This window comes from Neolamprologus brichardi, chromosome 4, assembly GCF_056152115.1.
Source record: "Neolamprologus brichardi isolate AB-2024 chromosome 4, ASM5615211v1, whole genome shotgun sequence".
NCBI classification, from domain to species: Eukaryota; Metazoa; Chordata; class Actinopteri; order Cichliformes; family Cichlidae; genus Neolamprologus; species Neolamprologus brichardi.
Genome location: NC_142107.1, coordinates 7911629 through 7928781, shown reverse-complemented (window position 1 = coordinate 7928781; position 17153 = coordinate 7911629). Strand labels below are relative to the sequence as shown.

Below are 17153 nucleotides of genomic sequence, written 5' to 3'. Positions count from 1 at the left end.
CCTACATTTGTGTTATAAAAACAAACCTATTTAGTGAATATGGTTTAATATCAACTTTATTATCAATTTTATTTGTTCCTTCTATACTAGTAGTTTTGATAAGAGAAGATTCAGTTTGATCACAAGCAGCTCAAACAGACACAGAGTTTAGTTGACAGTGAATAAGCAGATATGCAAAGCTCAGTTTCTCTTCCTCACCCTCACCTCCTAAAACGATACACAAGATGAAGACATTTTGCATATTTGTATGGGTGCAGCTTGCAGCATGGTTAGAGGTTAAGGAAGATGTGACTTGGCATTGGAAGAAGGAGAATACAGGACAGTATGAGTTAATGACACAAGGAGTAAGTGAAGGCTAAAGGTTGAGCAAAGGTAAAGAATGAGCATGACAATCAGAGTTTCTCCTTTGTTTTTTCTGTTCTTAAAATAGACAAAATAGCCAAATTCAAAAGTCATGGACAGATGTGACACTGACTGTCCTCCAATGTTCTGATAAGCACTACTTTTTGTTCAGAATACTAAAAGTTAAGGTTGTTTCTGTTTCTGGCAATGATTTTAAAAACAAAATCATACAAGCATTGTCTCTGAGGTATGAGAGAATAGTCTTAAGTTGTATTTTTAACAAACATACATTATGGTGGATTTTGTACAGCCATTCAACCAGCTCCAGTCACTGTGGTCATCGAGCACAATAATAAACAGCAGTATCTTCAGTCTTCAGGCTGTTCATCTGCAGATACAGCTGCTGTTTGCTGTTGTCTCTGGAGATGGTAAACCTGCCCTGAACTGACTGAGAGTGATAGATCTCACTACTGTCATATCTGATAGCGGCAACCCACTCCAGTCCTTTATCAGGAGCCTGTCTGATCCAGGCCATCAAGTAGCTGCTGAAATCAATGTTGGAGCCTGTACAGGTCAGCTTGTGGGATTCTGCTGTCCTTTTAACCACTGATTCAGACTGTGTTATAGTCTGACTATCAACACCTGTTGGATTAAAAAAAGAACAAAGAAAAGTGGTCATTTACTATGACAGGAGTAGGATCAAACAATAAAATATTTATATTTGTAAGTAAAAAATCTTTACCTGCCAAGAACACAGTTAAAAGCAGCAGTCCTGCCCTGAAGTCCATATTGTTAAAGTGTGAGTCCACTGCTCTCTGTCATCCTTTCTGCTGTCAGATAAGTACACATTAAAGACATTGCTGTTTTGCATTAACTCCTCCTCACTGGAAGAAGTCAGTTAGAATTAATCATTTTCCCAACTTGTTTAGAGTCCACACAAATTTAAACCACATTATAATGTTTGATTTGAGCCAGAAATTAATTAAATACAAGTTTAAGCATGTTTTACATTTTGAACCTTATATCATTTCAAACATTTCTACATTTCAGGTTTTTTTTCCTTCATAGGAAATTTTCTTATAAATAAATAAGAAAATAGGAGAGATTTTAGTCATTACCATGACAATGAAATTAGCATGACTGTAAGCGCAAGACAGAAAAAATAAAATGCTGTTTATCATAGTTAAAATAGCCGTAGTACTTCTTGTGAGATTTGTACTCCTTTGTCACTCTATTCACTGCCTAATTTGCTAATAATGAAGACTTAATTCTTCTGATACAAACAATAAGAGAGGCTGTTACATACTTTAGTGTAATAACATAAAGAAACTAAAAATAGCATGCTTGCAATGACTGAATGCACAGAGGTTGCAAGAGTGAGCATGTGCGAAACAAAAAAAACTAAATGCTTTCATAGCCAAGCATACATGAAGGACAGGAACCTCCAGATGCTCTGGAAAATCTGCTTTATTGTGCACCTGATCCTGGCCTGCTCAGGTGTGGGTGTGAGCTCCACCCACTAATTACCTAAAAGAAAGGAAACCAGAAAACAAGGCCAGTCATCAGACCATCACTATAGAAAGATGCTAGAAGAGTAGCTTGAATTTTAGAGTTTGTGTTTAGTGTTTGGAGACAAAGAGATGAGATTTTAGGAAATGTGTTTTAGCAATTCAGAAAAACTGTAACAGGTTGTTTTCTAAGGATGTTCATGTTGATGTCATTTTTTTTAATCTTTTCTTGACTTTCCATATATAAATTTGTTTTAAAAAAGATATCTCAAGGTTTTAATGTTACCAATTAGATGTGTATTTGTAATTTTTAAAATAATATTATTTATGCCTTTTTTTAGATGGACAGCAGACAGGAAAGCAGGGAGAGTTCATGAAGACACACGGTCAAATCACCTGTTTACTGATCACCTGTTTACTCCATTAGCTGAACTGGCAACCTTAGATTTTTTTTCTTTAATAAATTTTAATTGCTGTGTTTTATGTTTAACTATTTATTGTGATCTATTTTAAACTCTGACATGGGTCGGTGTTTCTCACACATAAAGACATAGCTTTAGTGTTATGAAAATGCATTTATTTTCTTAATGGATTTTTTTTTTCAGGCGAGAAGTGAGCATGAAATTGTTCATTTTTATATTTCCATCATTTTTGTTTTGCAGGTGTCTGAGTTTTCGCACAGGTCTGTCAATGTTTTGTACCACTGTGCGGTATCTTACACAGTAATAAACAGCTGTGTCCTCGGTCTGCATATTCTGCCCTGTTATTGTCACTGTTCTGGCAGAAGTGTCTCTGCTGTAGCTGAACTTGTCCTTCAAAGCATCATTTTGCCGAAGACCACTAGCACCCCACTGATAAAAAATCCAATCCATTGCTTTTCCTTCACGTTGTCTGATCCAACCTGTTGCATAGCTGTCATCAGTTAAAGAATAACCAGAGACCTGACAGGTGACAGTCAAAGACTGTCCAGGCTGCACCATCCTTGAGTCTGGCTGGATGAGATCTATACTGTACACACCTGTGGAAACAGAAATCAACAGTAAAACCATTATTTATCTGATTATTCTTCATTTTGAATGTTTTTTTTTTTATTTCAATCCACTAAAAAACCCTCACATGATCCAGCAGCCAGCAGCAGTATCAGAGCTAACATGACTGCAGTATAAACTGAAATGATGTGAGCTTGGCTATGTCTTACTGACACATTTATCACACTACTTTAAGATACTATTATTTGCATATCCTTTACATTTTTTTTTTTACATTTTGATCAGCTTCAGTTATAAATACATAATGTTACAACTTGAACTGTATTATATTATTGTATATAATTGTGCAATATATTGTATTCAATTGTTTAATACCATAAAAAATACCATACATTAAAAAAAAAAAAGGAAAAAAAGTGTTGAAACAAAACCTGCTTTCATTTTTTTTCCTTTTCATTTTTGGAATTGTGTGATCCGAGTGTAAGAAGCACTTCGATGTAATAGATTTGAAAAAAAAAAAGAAAAACACACAAGACAAGGACAGCTCGCACATCTCTGATAGAGGCAACTTTTGTAATTGGTTGGAGTTGTCGATATTTGAATTTGTACTAGTAGAATATGAGTGCAGGAATAAACTAAGAGCTCATTGTTGTTTTTCATGTTTGATTTCTTCTTAAAATTTAAATCCACAGCTTAATGCAAAGAAAAAGGATAAAACTTGTTGTTGAAAAATCATCATTGTGCTTGATGGTTTTCCAACAACAAGATGATTTTTCATGTGTGTGAGTGATGAGATCAGTTCAATGCTTTCCCTTCACACTTTCCGACCCCACCTGTTGCATTGGTGCTCTCATAGAATAAACATTTTTTTATTTTATTTTTTTTTCAAATTTTGGAATAATTTAATCCCATGTAAGTCTTTGAGTGTAAGCTTCTCAAGATGCTGTCTTTTGGGATCCAAGGAAATCAGAAACTGATCACAAGTAACTCAAAGTTTAACAAAGTTTATATGCAAAGCTCAGTTTGTCTTCATCTCTTCCTCCTCCCTTGAAATAATACCCACGATGACGAAGGTTTGCGATGGCGACAACTTGTTCAAAGGTTGCGTGGGTTAGTAAAATGTAAATTTGCATTAGAAGAAGAAGAGTACAGGATGAAGTTGCTGCATAAAAAGCAAGAGATGAATAAAACTTGAGCAATGCTAGCGTTTCTACTTTGTTGTTTCTTCTTAAAATTGAGAAATACAACTTAATTTATATAAGAAGGTGCAGTCATTAACCTAACTGTTTTCTGAAAAGACAGATTTGTTACTAATAATGAAATGAGGAGAAGAAGAACAATTTTCATTCAAAATACTAAAATGTGATTATTTCTGTTAGTGATACATAGACCATGATTTTGGTAAAAACATTGGTATAAAGTCATTGTCTGCTTAGTAAGAATTATTTTTATTTTTTTTTTTTGCTTTACAAACATGCATTCTGAAGGATTTTGTATGGCTTTTCAAGCACCTCCAGTCACTGTGAGTCTCCAGCACAATAGTAAACAGCAGACTCTTCAGTCTTCAGACTGTTCATCTGCAGATACAGCTGCTGTCTGTTGTTGTCTCTGGAGATGGTAAACCGGCCTCTAACTGACTGACAGTGATAGATCTCACCACTGTCATATCTGATAGTGGCAACCCACTCCAGTCCTTTTCCAGGAGCCTGTCTGATCCAGCTCATCCAGGAGTTGCTGAATGTGAATCCAGAGGCTGTACAGGTCAGCCTGTGGGAATCTCCAGGACTTATAACTGCTGGTTCAGACTCAGTTAGAGTCTGACCATAAATTCCTAACAAAAGAAAGGAAAGTTGTCATGTTATAAACTGGTAAATTAATGAAGTCAAAACAACTTAGTAAAATAAATAAATAAACAAACCTGTCCAACAGAGAGTTAAAAGCAGCAGTTGTGCTCTGAAGTCCATACTGTTAAACTGTGAGTCCACTGCTCTCTGTCATCCCCTGTAGAAATGAAAAAACATCCGAGTTTGCATTGACTCCTCCTCACCTGCTGCAGTGAACTTTGCCATTTAGTCATTATGCATTGAACCTGGGCTATTTAATTGCCTTATACTGTTAGATTGAAGCTATAAATGTATTTCATTCAGTAAATGTTAGAAAGATACTATATATATATCACTATATTTGTTAAAGTCACTTGTCTTTCTTTCTTTTTTTTCTTTATTTTTGCAAAAATCTGTTTGTGTATGTATTTATCATTATTATTATATTATGATCAATATAATATATATAATATTATTATATTATTTATTTTATACATTTTTATATTAATATATTATTCTGATTATTATTATTATTTAGTATAAGACAAGTAAGCTTGAGATTGTTCTGGGAGTTGTAGAGCTGGTTTATATGACACATTTAAAGGTTGCGGTATTAAAATTTAGTTTTAAGCTACAAATATGAATAGAATGTTACATCCTCAAAATGAAATGAATTACTCAAGAAATAAAAGATGTCTGACTCTGTGGAAAGGTGCTTACAATAAATAATCAGTAAGGAGAAACAGATGAAAACTGATCAAAACTGGGCATCTGGAAGGCTGATAGCATACAGGGCCTGTTGTAATAGCTATTGTAGATAATGTGCAGGTAAATGTTTTTTTTTTTTTATTAATAACTTTAATCTATGAAAGAGGCGTGGCACAATGGTGGAAATTACAAACTTGGTGGGTGGGGGACTCTTCAAACCACTAGTCCTTTGTGTGACTTGTTTCAGTTTATTTACAGTGATCAACTATGTGTTCAAGTTTTCTGCACTTCATCATTTGTCTGTGTGATAAAAACAAAAAACAAAAAAACCCTCATATCTTCTCATATTACATCACATTGTGACTTTAAGTAAAATCAGTCTTAAATGCTCAACTTGCCATGGTGCTTGAAATCAGTGAGGTTTTTGTGCACCTGCTCCTCTGGTTTCACTCACTGTGCTTTCTCGGGCACAGAAGTAAACAGCAGAATCTTCTGCTGTCAGGCTCTTGATCTCGAGGTACTGAGTGCTGCTGGGAACGTCTTCAGTCATGAGGAAACGACTTTGAAATGAGCTGCTATAGGTAGCAGAGTTTGAACCTGAATTCATTCTACCAATCCACTCCATAGCGTTCCCGGCCCTCTGTCGTATCCAGCTGAAATATCCGCTTGTCATGGTATAACCAGATACGATACATGACATCTTTACTATCTCTCCGGGTCTTTTCAGCTCAGAGGACGACTGATCCAGCTTAACATCACTCCATACTCCTGTACGCAAACAGATCATCATCAATGTTTGCAAAGAGAAGAAAATGCAATTAAAATTGTAATTAAATAAATAAATTATTACCCTGTACAGTGACAACAAACAGCAAAGTCCAGACAATTGTGTTTCCCATTTTTTCATAAATGTTGTAAACTGTATGAGCATGACTTGGGATATGCTTATAAAAGAAGAAGAATTTGCATAGATCCCCCCACCCCCGCCCGCACCACCACCATCGTTAGACAAAAGACCATGTGAGAGTTAAATTTCAAAGACCACCACTGAAATGTCACTTCTTATCCATGAATTTTTTTTCTTCTTCCTCTACTTCTTCTTTATTATTATTAATATTATTATTGGTGTTTTATTTATAAACATACATATTTTTTTATATTATCATCACCACTTTCTTTCTTTTAAGAGCTACTTATGATTTGTTAGCGATTTTTATTATTACAGAGAAACTGTTCAGAACAATCCCAAAAATCGATTCAGTTCATCTAAATGTAACAATTTCAGTTTTCTTCAGTCATCCAAGTTACCTAGTGAGTGAAAAAACGTCTCTCCCACTGAAAACGCCTGATTCAATTTTGAGGGATATCCTTAACGGGATAATTGAGCATGCATCAAGACACTGTTCAGAATGATGAATAAAATATTTGTCACTGTCTTTTCTCTGCATGAAATAAAATTCCTATCAGGAAACAAGAGACCACTGGTGCATGAATGTTTTGCTACTGAAGCACACTGACAGGCAAATATTTTATTTATCTATTGGTTTGAATCACTGTGGTCCTACGTAACTAGCAGAAAAGAAGATGCAGTTGTGTTTTTACTAAAAGATACATTTATTCATGCACCTCCTATCAAGGATGACCTGATAAAACCGAATTGAAATAAACACACATACTGTATGTTAATTCACACTGCAATCATTCACATTTACAATAATTTAGTTACTGGTAGCTGAGTGATTTTGCAGGTTTTTTTTAATCGGTTTGTATTACTGTGTTACTAACAAGCACACAGTAATGAACAGCTGTCAAACATGCTGTCTGACCCAACGTGTTACATAGCTGTCATTAGTTATAGAATAACCAGAGACCTTGCAGCTGAATGTCAAAGTCTTTCCAGGCTGCACAGCCATTGAGTCTGATTGGATAAGATCAATATCGTCTGGTTTCAATGTGTCTACCACACATATGCCTTCATACTCCATCACTTTCATTCTACTGAATTTGAGACAATCATAGAGACAGGCAATTTGAGATTTGACATTTGAGATAAAAAACAATAGCACAGGCAGTACATGTTTCCTTACTGATGAAAAATAAAATCCATTGGTTGTCCTTCATGCTATCTTAACCCAACCTGTTGCACAGTTGTTATTTGGTTGAGAGTGAAAAAGCTAATTCAAAGATTAGTTTTTCTTTCTGTGCTGGAAAGCAAACTTACTTGCTTGAAATGACACGCTACAGGGAGACATATTGCATATTTGACTTTGAGAAGTTTAATAATAATGTGTATGTGTTAGTCCCTGCAGGGAAATTACTCCTCTGCATTTAACCCATTTACCCAGTGAAGCAGCGGGCAGCCACTCCGGGGAGCAGAGTGTAGGGACGGTACTTTGCTCAGGGGTACCAGGGTAGCTGTTCAGTGGAGTCGAAGCCCCGACCTTCTGATCATGGGGCAACCACGCAACCTACTTAGCTATCCCTGTTAAGTTTGTAGCTATGTATGCATCCATCCATCCATCCATTCGCTTCTGCTTATCCTTTTCAGGGGGGCGGGGGGCGCTGGAGCCTATCCCAGCTGTCATAGGGCGAGAGGCGGGGTACACCCTGGACAGGTCGCCAGTCTATCGCAGGGCCAACACACAGGGACAGACAACCATTCACACTCACATTCATACCTAGTGACAATTTGGATTATCCAATTAACCTATCCCCACAAGCTGCATGTCTTTTGATGGTGGGAGGAAGCCGGAGTACCTGGAGGGAACCCACGCAAACACGGGGAGAACATGCAAACTCCACACAGAAAGACGCGGGCCTGATGTTGGAATTGAACTCAGGACCTTCTTGCTGTGCGGCAACAGTGCTAACCACCGTGCCACCGTGCTATGCTATGTATGCATTATTTGGCAAAATGGCTCCATTAAATATCAAGATTGCTTCAGAAAAAAAAAAATCTTGTTCCCTTTTAAAAACCTATTTTTCATTAAAAGCAGAGCAAAGCATGTAACATGACCAGGTAGAGAATAAATCATAATCTGATTCATAAACAACACACTTTCTTTTTAATGCAGAGAAAAAAACCAAACTGCGTACTAATTTCTTTTTCTTAAAGAAACTAATGTGAAACGTTGCTGACTCACACATGAAGCTGCAGTCATTTCCTTGCTGATCCTAAATGAAGAGACTTAACACTGACTGCCCTCTAGTGTACTGATAAGATCTGTCACATCAGTTTTTATTATTTTATTTTTAATTTGTTTTTATTTTTTTGGCATGTTGTATCATTCCATGTTCTATGTAATTCATCACTTTTTGATAAAGAAGTGATGAATTAGAACACGGCCTTTCTCTTATTCCTGTTTACCATGTTTGATTGTATCATGCTAAGTATTTGTGCCACTGTGGCCCGAGGGCTCACACAGTAATAAACAGCTGTGTCCTCAGGCTGCAGATTTTGTCCTGTTATTGTCACTGTTTGAGCAGAAGTGTCTCTGCTGATGCTGAACTTGTTCTTTAAAGCATCATTTTGCCGAAGACCACTAGTACTAGTATCGTTTTTATAAATGTTATCTCCCCACTGATGAAAAATCCAATCCATAGGTTTCCCTTCACACTTTCTCACCCACCCTGTTGCATAGTTGTTATCAGTTAAAGAATAACCAGAGACCTGACATGTGACAGTCAAAAACTGTCCAGGCTGCACAACCAATGAGTCTGGCTGGATGAAATCAATACTGAACACACTTGTGAAAACATAAATGATCATTATATCCATAATGAGTATTTATAATTTCTAATGTGTTTATTAGCATGAATTAATTGAAAGTTCCTCACAAGATCCAGCAGCCACCAGCAGTATCAGAGAGAACATGATTGATGTTAAGGTTGAAATGATGTAAGCTCATTTGTCCTTGCACTGACACACAGGCACCACGTCCTTTATAATAGGTTAATTAAGCCTATTTTTAAATAAATGTAAATATAATACTATAATACTATATATATATATACATACATACATACGTATATATGTATGTATATATATATATATATATATATATATATATTTATAGAGTGGGAGATTTTGATGTGTTTGACTTTCTTTCTTTTTTGGAAACCATATCCATTCACTTGAAAGTGCAGGAAGACATTGCACATTTAATAATAAAATATAAAATAATATTCTTTATTTGTTAGAATGTAAATGCGCCTTCACAAAATAGACTATAGAAAAAGAGGAGTCCTCTAATGTTATTCAGTCTTTTTCCTCATTCCATAACCAGAAAAGAGCCATCAGTAAACCATTTTTTTGTTTGTTTGTTTGTTTGTATGCATACTGGACACACCTGTAAAAACAGAGGTCAGCACTATATTCACCATTCATCTGATTAATAGTGTTTCTAAGGTGTTTGTTAGAGTGAATACAGCAAAGCACCACAAAAGATGCAGCAGCCAGCATTAGTAGCAGAGCTACGGAGAACATGGTTGCTCTTTAAGCTGAAGAGATGTGAGCCTGTCCATGCCTGATGGTAAATATGAAGAAAGGTTTGATGCTAATTTGAATATTTTTGCATCTAATTTTTTCATTTTAAATTATGATTGAGTAGACTGTTCATTTTCTCTTCCATAGTTGCTTTTGGACATAATCAGTGGAATAAAATGTTTTTAGCAAAACAAAGAAAACTGAATATATTATGTCACTTAAACACTGCATTTATTGCTTTTAATCTATTTAAACAGCTGGGATGCCTGGTGACGCTGTTCGTAGACTTAAATCACACCTTTCTTGACTGCTACTTCAAAGCACATTGTGCGCTGTCTGTCCTGCGTGCTGCACAACAACATTCAATATTTAGTATTTACTGCTGTTTACACTTAGCTAGATTAATGCGATGGTGTTGTGTTTAGTATGTTGCTTTGTTTTGTTTTTTTGCTTGTTTTCTATTCTTTTTCTCTCAACAGGTGATCCCAGAGATATTTTTTCTTCCCCCCTTTCTCACTGTCCCTCTCCCCTTCTGTTTTTCTTTTCCTTCCTCTTTCTTTCTCCCTTTCCTATCCCTCACTCATGTCTGTCCCGTCTGTAACAACTGAAAATAAAATAAAATAAATAATAAAAACGAAGGTCGATCAAATGGACCAATACGGCAATGCCATGATGATCCATTTGGCAAAATAAATCCATTGGGTATCCTTGTTGGTCTTCAGACAACAATTCTGACGGCTAAAGAACCAAATGGGACAGGCAAAAGAAAAAAAAAAAAGAAAAACTTCCTGTGACCATTTCAACTTATCATTTTAACTTTGGTTGATAGTGAGATCACATTCATGATGGCACCACAGGAAACACCAGTGGAGAGCTTAATTGTGTGAAAAGTAGAGAACTTCTCAAACCAGTGCAATGAAGACATTATTACAGTCACTATTACAGTAATATTCTTAATAGGTTAAGTATTAGTATTATTGTCAGAATACCACAGTTATGATGCCAAATAAATATAGCATAAAGGGCTGTAGGATTTTGTACAGCTGCTTAAACGCTTTCAGTCACTGTGCTTCTCGAGCACAATAATAAACAGCAGAATCTTCAGTCTTCAGACTGTTCATCTGCAGATACAGCTGCTGTCTGTTGTTGTCTCTGGAGATGGTAAACCGGCCTTGGACTGACTGAGAGTAGAATGCTCTGTTACCGCCCTCCCAGATTTGAGCAACCCACTCCAGCCCTTTTCCTGGGACCTGTCTGATCCAGCCCATCTCATAGCTGCTGAATGTGAATCCAGAGGCTGTACAGGTCAATCTATGAGATTCTCCAGGCTTTTTAGCCACTGGACCAGATTCTGTCAGAGTCTGACCATCAAGACCTATCAATAGAAATAAACAGGCAGTTAAGAAAATAAATTATTTTCAACATAAACAAACATAATGAAAAGAGTTTTTGTAAAGAATTTTACCTGCACAGCAGACAGTCAAAATAAGTAGCACTGTGCTGCAGACCATCTTGTTTAACTTAGTCAGTCCACTGTTCTCTCCAGAGTCGAAGCAGCCAGATAAGTAGGTGGAAGACATGTAAATATTTGCATATGTTGGGGACCTCAAACACAGGAGTACACAAATACTTTTCAAATTAATCTGAAATTATCTAATGTAACATTTTCATCTATTTCTCATCAAAAACACATTTACAAAATTTACAGAAAATTTAGTATTAAATTATGCCTTAACATCTGAAAAAACATTTACAGCTCTGATAATATGAAGTGCAAAACTATTTTTTACAGATGCTTAGTGTTTTTCATAAAAACCCAAACTATACTGTGTTGTGTGCGTACACGTTTAAATTAACACACATGGGCTGAAACCACAAGCCATATTAAGTGAAGATTTTGAGACCTATTGCAAGTAATTTTGACAAAATGGATTTCACTGTTGAAATTGTATCTTCATTAAGTGCAGGATCAACACCTTATAAGCTTTACATTACATTCCTGTTTGTAATGGACTGAAACCTGCTTTCAGTGTTTTCAAGTGGTTATTTTATATTGATTTGGGTATTACCAGGCAACACATATATAAATATAAATGTACTTAGTGATAAATATTAAAATATGATAAGACCTCTTAAATAAACCAGATATAACCATGTAATACATACAAAGTCAGATATGCTATGTAGTTGTAATAAAAAGAGGAAGTACTTTTTGTGTGACTGCTCTGTTACTGTCTCTCACTGTGTCTCTCTTGGCACAGTAATAAACTGCTGTGTCCTCAGTCTTCAGATTGTTCATCTGTAGATAGACTTTACTGCTGGAGTCATCTCTGGAGATGGTGAATCTACCCTGTACAGATTGGGAGTAATAGATAGGAGTACTAGATGTGTGTACCAAAGCAATCCACTCCAGCCCTTTTCCAGGAGCCTGTCGGATCCAGTTCCATACTTCACCACTAAAGCTAAATCCAGATGTTGTACATGTGAGTCTGTGTGACTCTCCAGGTCCTTTGACAGCTGGTCCAGACTCTGTTATGGTCCAACCTTTAACACAACTTGAAACAAAGAGAACAACCCACAGGAGTGTTAGCTTTCTGTAAGCCATGTTGACAGTGACTCAGGTATGTTTTCACGCCTTTAAATATGATCATGTAAAATATCATTGATAATTTGTCTACATCAAGCTCCTCCTGTTACATTCAAATTATGTGTTTAAATTCAAATCTCAGGGGTTTAAAAGGTGTCAAAAGGCCCTCATTATAAATTATTTGATGTTTTTTTTCTTTCAACTTTTGATTACAGCTAGTTTTTGTCTTGCAATGCTCTGTATTATTACCGAATTGTTACCTAAAGGCAGTAAGTTTTGTCACAGCACTGAAATATATTTGTTCTCAGTAGAGGGAGAACTGATGAATATTTCTTTTCTTTCATTGATTCCACTGCTGTTTTGTCTAGCTTTAATTTTATGTTAGATGTTTGGGTTTTTTTTTTAATGTTGACTTCAAGCTCTGCAGCAGTATCTGTGGAGAGTCACCAAGGTAATTAACAAAATGTCGCTCTCTTTCTGTGCCTCAATATCCCGCTGATGAGATTCATAAAAAGGTGTTTTTGGGTTTCTCAATACACACAGTCTGTAATTAAAACATCACTGACTACTGACTGTGAAGGCTTGCTGGGTAGCAGGCAGGAGTCAGGCCCACATGCAGAACTCAGACTCAGGAATCAAGGACTAGAAGCAAAGAAAACAAATTTAGTATCATTGAGCAACAAAAGCATAATCAGAGGACTAGATATAAGGCTTGGACATAAAGTACATAAATCCAAAAGAATACATCAAAATCCCACAAAAATGCCAAACCCAGGGGCCATTTTTAGTAACTTTTATTTGCAGTTTCTTTTTTTTAAATTTTCAAACATACCACACAGCAATGTTCTTATTTTTCTTCTGATACGTCACCCTGGGGCGCACTGACAGAGACGAGGCTGCCGAACACTGGTGCCACCGGGCCCTCTGACCACCACCAATAGGCCTTGTGTCTTTGTCTTGCCCAAGGACACAACGACCGAGACTGTCCAAGCCAGGGCTCGAACCGGCAACCTTCTGATCACAACGCGAATGCCCAACTCTTGAGCCACGATCGCCACAAGACAAAGAATCATTAAAGACATCAAGTAAAATTGTTGTTAGCTTGTCAGAATTTTTTTTTTATAGAACTCAATGGGGTACCCATCAGGGCCCAGTGCCTTGCCATTCTGCATCGCCTTTATTCCAGTACCTATTTCTACATGACTGAGTGGAAGTTCAGCTTCAGTCCTATGGGCCACTGTTACAAGAGGAACCTGAAGATTATTAAAGAAATGCTCCACATCAGAGCAGTCACTTGTAGTCTCAGATGTATGAAGATTTGAATAGAACGTAGTGAAAGTTTCTTTAATTTCTTCAGGGTCAATTGTTAGCTCACCATCATCTTTTCGTATTTGTGTAATTTGTTGTGCGGCAGAGTGGCATTTAAGTTGGTGTGCTAATAAACGTCCGGCTTTGTCGCCGTGCTCATATACATAACCTCGTGATTTTAACAGAAGGCGTTCAGTTTTTTCAGTTGACAGCAAATTGTATCAGGAGAAGGAGAAGGAGAATACTGAGCATCTAACATAGAGATAGTTTTAATTAGTTCCTCTTGCCTAATTCGATTCATTTTGTTTTTTCTAGATGAATATGAGAAGATTTCTCCCCTGATTACAGCCTTTAATGCTTCCCACAAGAGGGAAGGTGAAACATTATCTTTCTGGTTGAAAATTAGAAAGTCATCTATTTTTTTTTATATCGTTTCACAGAAACCCTCATCTGCCAGGAGAGTCCTGTGTAATTTCCAGGGTGGATGTTCTGATTGGTAAAAAGGAAACACAAGATCTAAAAGTACAGGAGCATGATCTGACTCAACAATGGTTAAATATTCAGTTTTCTTGACTAAGGGGAGGAGATTCTGGTCAATGAAAAAATAGTCTATTCTACTATATGAGTGATGTACATTAGAGAAAAAGGAAAATGATTTACCGCCACGGGTCAACACATCCGATTGGGGCCATAAAAACAGATAATAATTTGGCTTTTTTGGAGAAATTTGTAGGTTTACAACTGGAGCGGTCAAGTGCTACGTTCATCACACAGTTCAAGTCTCTACCAAAAATCAGCTGTTTTGAGTTCATATCTGGAATTAATGATATTTTGCTAATAAACTTATCATCATCCCAGTTCGGGGCATAAATATTTATCAGAACCACAGGCTTATGGTATAGGAGTCCTGAGACCATCACAAATCGCCCCTGTGGGTCTGAAATAACAGTGGATACATTAAATTGAGTTCTTTTATGGATTAGTATGGCTGTTCCACATGTTTTTGAGTTGAGGCTTGAATGGAACGTTTTTCCTACCCATCCTTTCTTAAGTCTGATGTGATCTTTTACCAACAGGTGGGTTTCCTGGAGAAATGCAATGTCACATTTTAGATACTTAAGATGATTAAATATCCTAGCTCTTTTGACAGGCCCATTCAAACCCTTCACATTCCAGCTAATGAATCGCACAGCAGCCGCCCCCACATCACTACCATTCACCATGTTTAACTAAGGCGATTACACCATAAGAATAACCAGAAAAAAAAGGTAAGCAATGAGCATATTTAAGTGCACAATTTGGAAAATTTCAACTCTTGTGTACATAGAGGTGAACAAACATTGTAAAGACCTGGTGGTGTCCCTTCCCTTACTCTTGTCCATAAACAAGGATTGTTAATGTCGACACATTGTTAGCTGCAAAGTATGCTAGCTTGTTTGCAGCATGTGTAGCCGGAGTTTGTGCATTAATTGGCTCCGCTTGTTTAGACACATTCAGTATTTTCAAAGTTAGTTAAATTGACTTAGACATACAGATGTGTCGCAGTGTACACAACCAGTTCGTTATAAAACTATAGTTTTAAGATGTGAACCGGGAGCCCTCGCACATACATAGCCCCTCTACATAGTACCGGAGTCCAGACTCCTGGAGTCCATTTTTGTGGTTGTCTGTTATCTTTATCTTTGTCTTTATTGCTAATGATCTGTCTCAGGATCAGTGTTTGTATTTTCCTAAGAAAAAAAAAAAGAAAAACAATATAACTAACATAAATTTAAAAGTATTCTGTGTAGTTGTTAAAATTAGCTCTTGTCCCTGTCAGTGTCGATGAATCAGCCTGTTCATACAACTTCTGTCTGCTGTTGTCTCTGGACAACCAGCCTTGAATTGACTGAGAATAACAGACTTTAGCAATGTTGTAACTTCTCACAACCTGCTCCTGTCCTTTTGGTAAGCTGGTAGCTTTTCTTACACAAAATATAAGTAAAAATCTTCCCCTAAAACTATGAATGATATTAGAGAAGTATGTTCTTCTCTGGCTTCCATTATGTTATGAGATAAATTAGAATGAATTTGGAAGTCACTGTTAATTTGTGTTGAACCTGGACAGTTGAAATGCATTTTAAAGTTGGATTCAATTTTAAAGAAATGATGGCATATTCATTGAAAGGAGGACTACATGAGCCAAATGCTCTTGTCGTTGTGATAAATAGAGGAAGTATTTTTGAATGACTCCTCTAGTATTTAACTCACTGTGTACACTCTGGCACAGTAATAAACTGCTGTGTCCTCGGTCTTCAGAGTGTTCATCTGTAGATAGACTTTACTGCTGGAGTCATCTCTAGAAATGGTGAATCTTCCCCTGACTGACTGGGAGTAATGGATAGGAGTACTAGCTGTGTGTATAAATGCGATCCATTCCAACTCTTTTCCAGGAGCCTGTCTGATCCAGCTCCACACTGAGCTTCCAAAGCTAAATCCAGATGTTGTACACGTGAGTCTGTGCGACTCTCCAGGTCTTTTGACATCTGGTTCAGACTCTGTTATGGTCTGACATTTAACACAATTTGAAACAAAGAGAGAAACCAACAGGAGTGTTAACTTTCTGTAAGCCATGTTGACAGTGTGTCTGGTATTTTTACAACTCTGCAGAACTCCTTTAAATATGATCATGTAATGAGATTCTCACCAGATCACTGACACTGTGTTTACATTAAGCTCCTCCTATCACATTCAAATTCTGTTGTAAAAATCAACTTTGAAGTTGTGAAATCAGATTAACAATAAAAATAAAATAATTCTCTTCCAATAAGAGATATTGTTAAAATTGGAAGAGAATTATTTGAAATCATTTGATGATTTGAAATTAGTTATTTATCCATAATTATTATGCCAGTAGTGACTGGTTCTCCATTATTAACCAAAGTTTGTGGCTGAACAGTTGATTGCCTTTTTTTTCTTTTTAAACTTAAGTGAAACTGACAGAGGTGAGGAACTTGTCATTATGTGCCCTCTAGTGTTCAACATTGTTTTTCAGTACAACACCCTCCCCAGTGCCCTTCCACTGTCTTATTTTTGCTATTTGTACTCAGACAGTTATTCCAGTGGCGGGCATATCCTTTATGAACAGTGGAGGTTGTAGGTTTTAAGTAATTATTAGAGTTAATATGTCGAGTTCTTTTGTTCATACAACAGGCTCATACAAACTCACAATTCCATAAAAGCTTAAAATACTGAAATCTGCAGATCTATTGAAAGTCCAAACAGCAAGAATGACGCCTTAATGCCCACTCACATCCTGGGACATCTGACCTCAGGAAATCGCATGATTAGGTGGGGCCAGATTTCACAATGAGCTCACCCGAAACCCTGGCTGATTGGGACCCACACCCGTTTTTATACCTT

General features: G+C 36.7%; 1 gene segment (V, D, J or C); it reads right to left on the bottom strand.

The window, feature by feature from the left end:
- Positions 1-679: 679 nt before the first annotated feature.
- On the bottom strand, positions 680-1130 carry LOC148102935 (immunoglobulin heavy variable 3-30-3-like). The segment is given in 2 exon segments: positions 680-984; positions 1085-1130. Coding segments are annotated over 2 exon segments (351 nt in total).
- Between the last annotated feature and the right edge of the window lie 16023 nt (positions 1131-17153).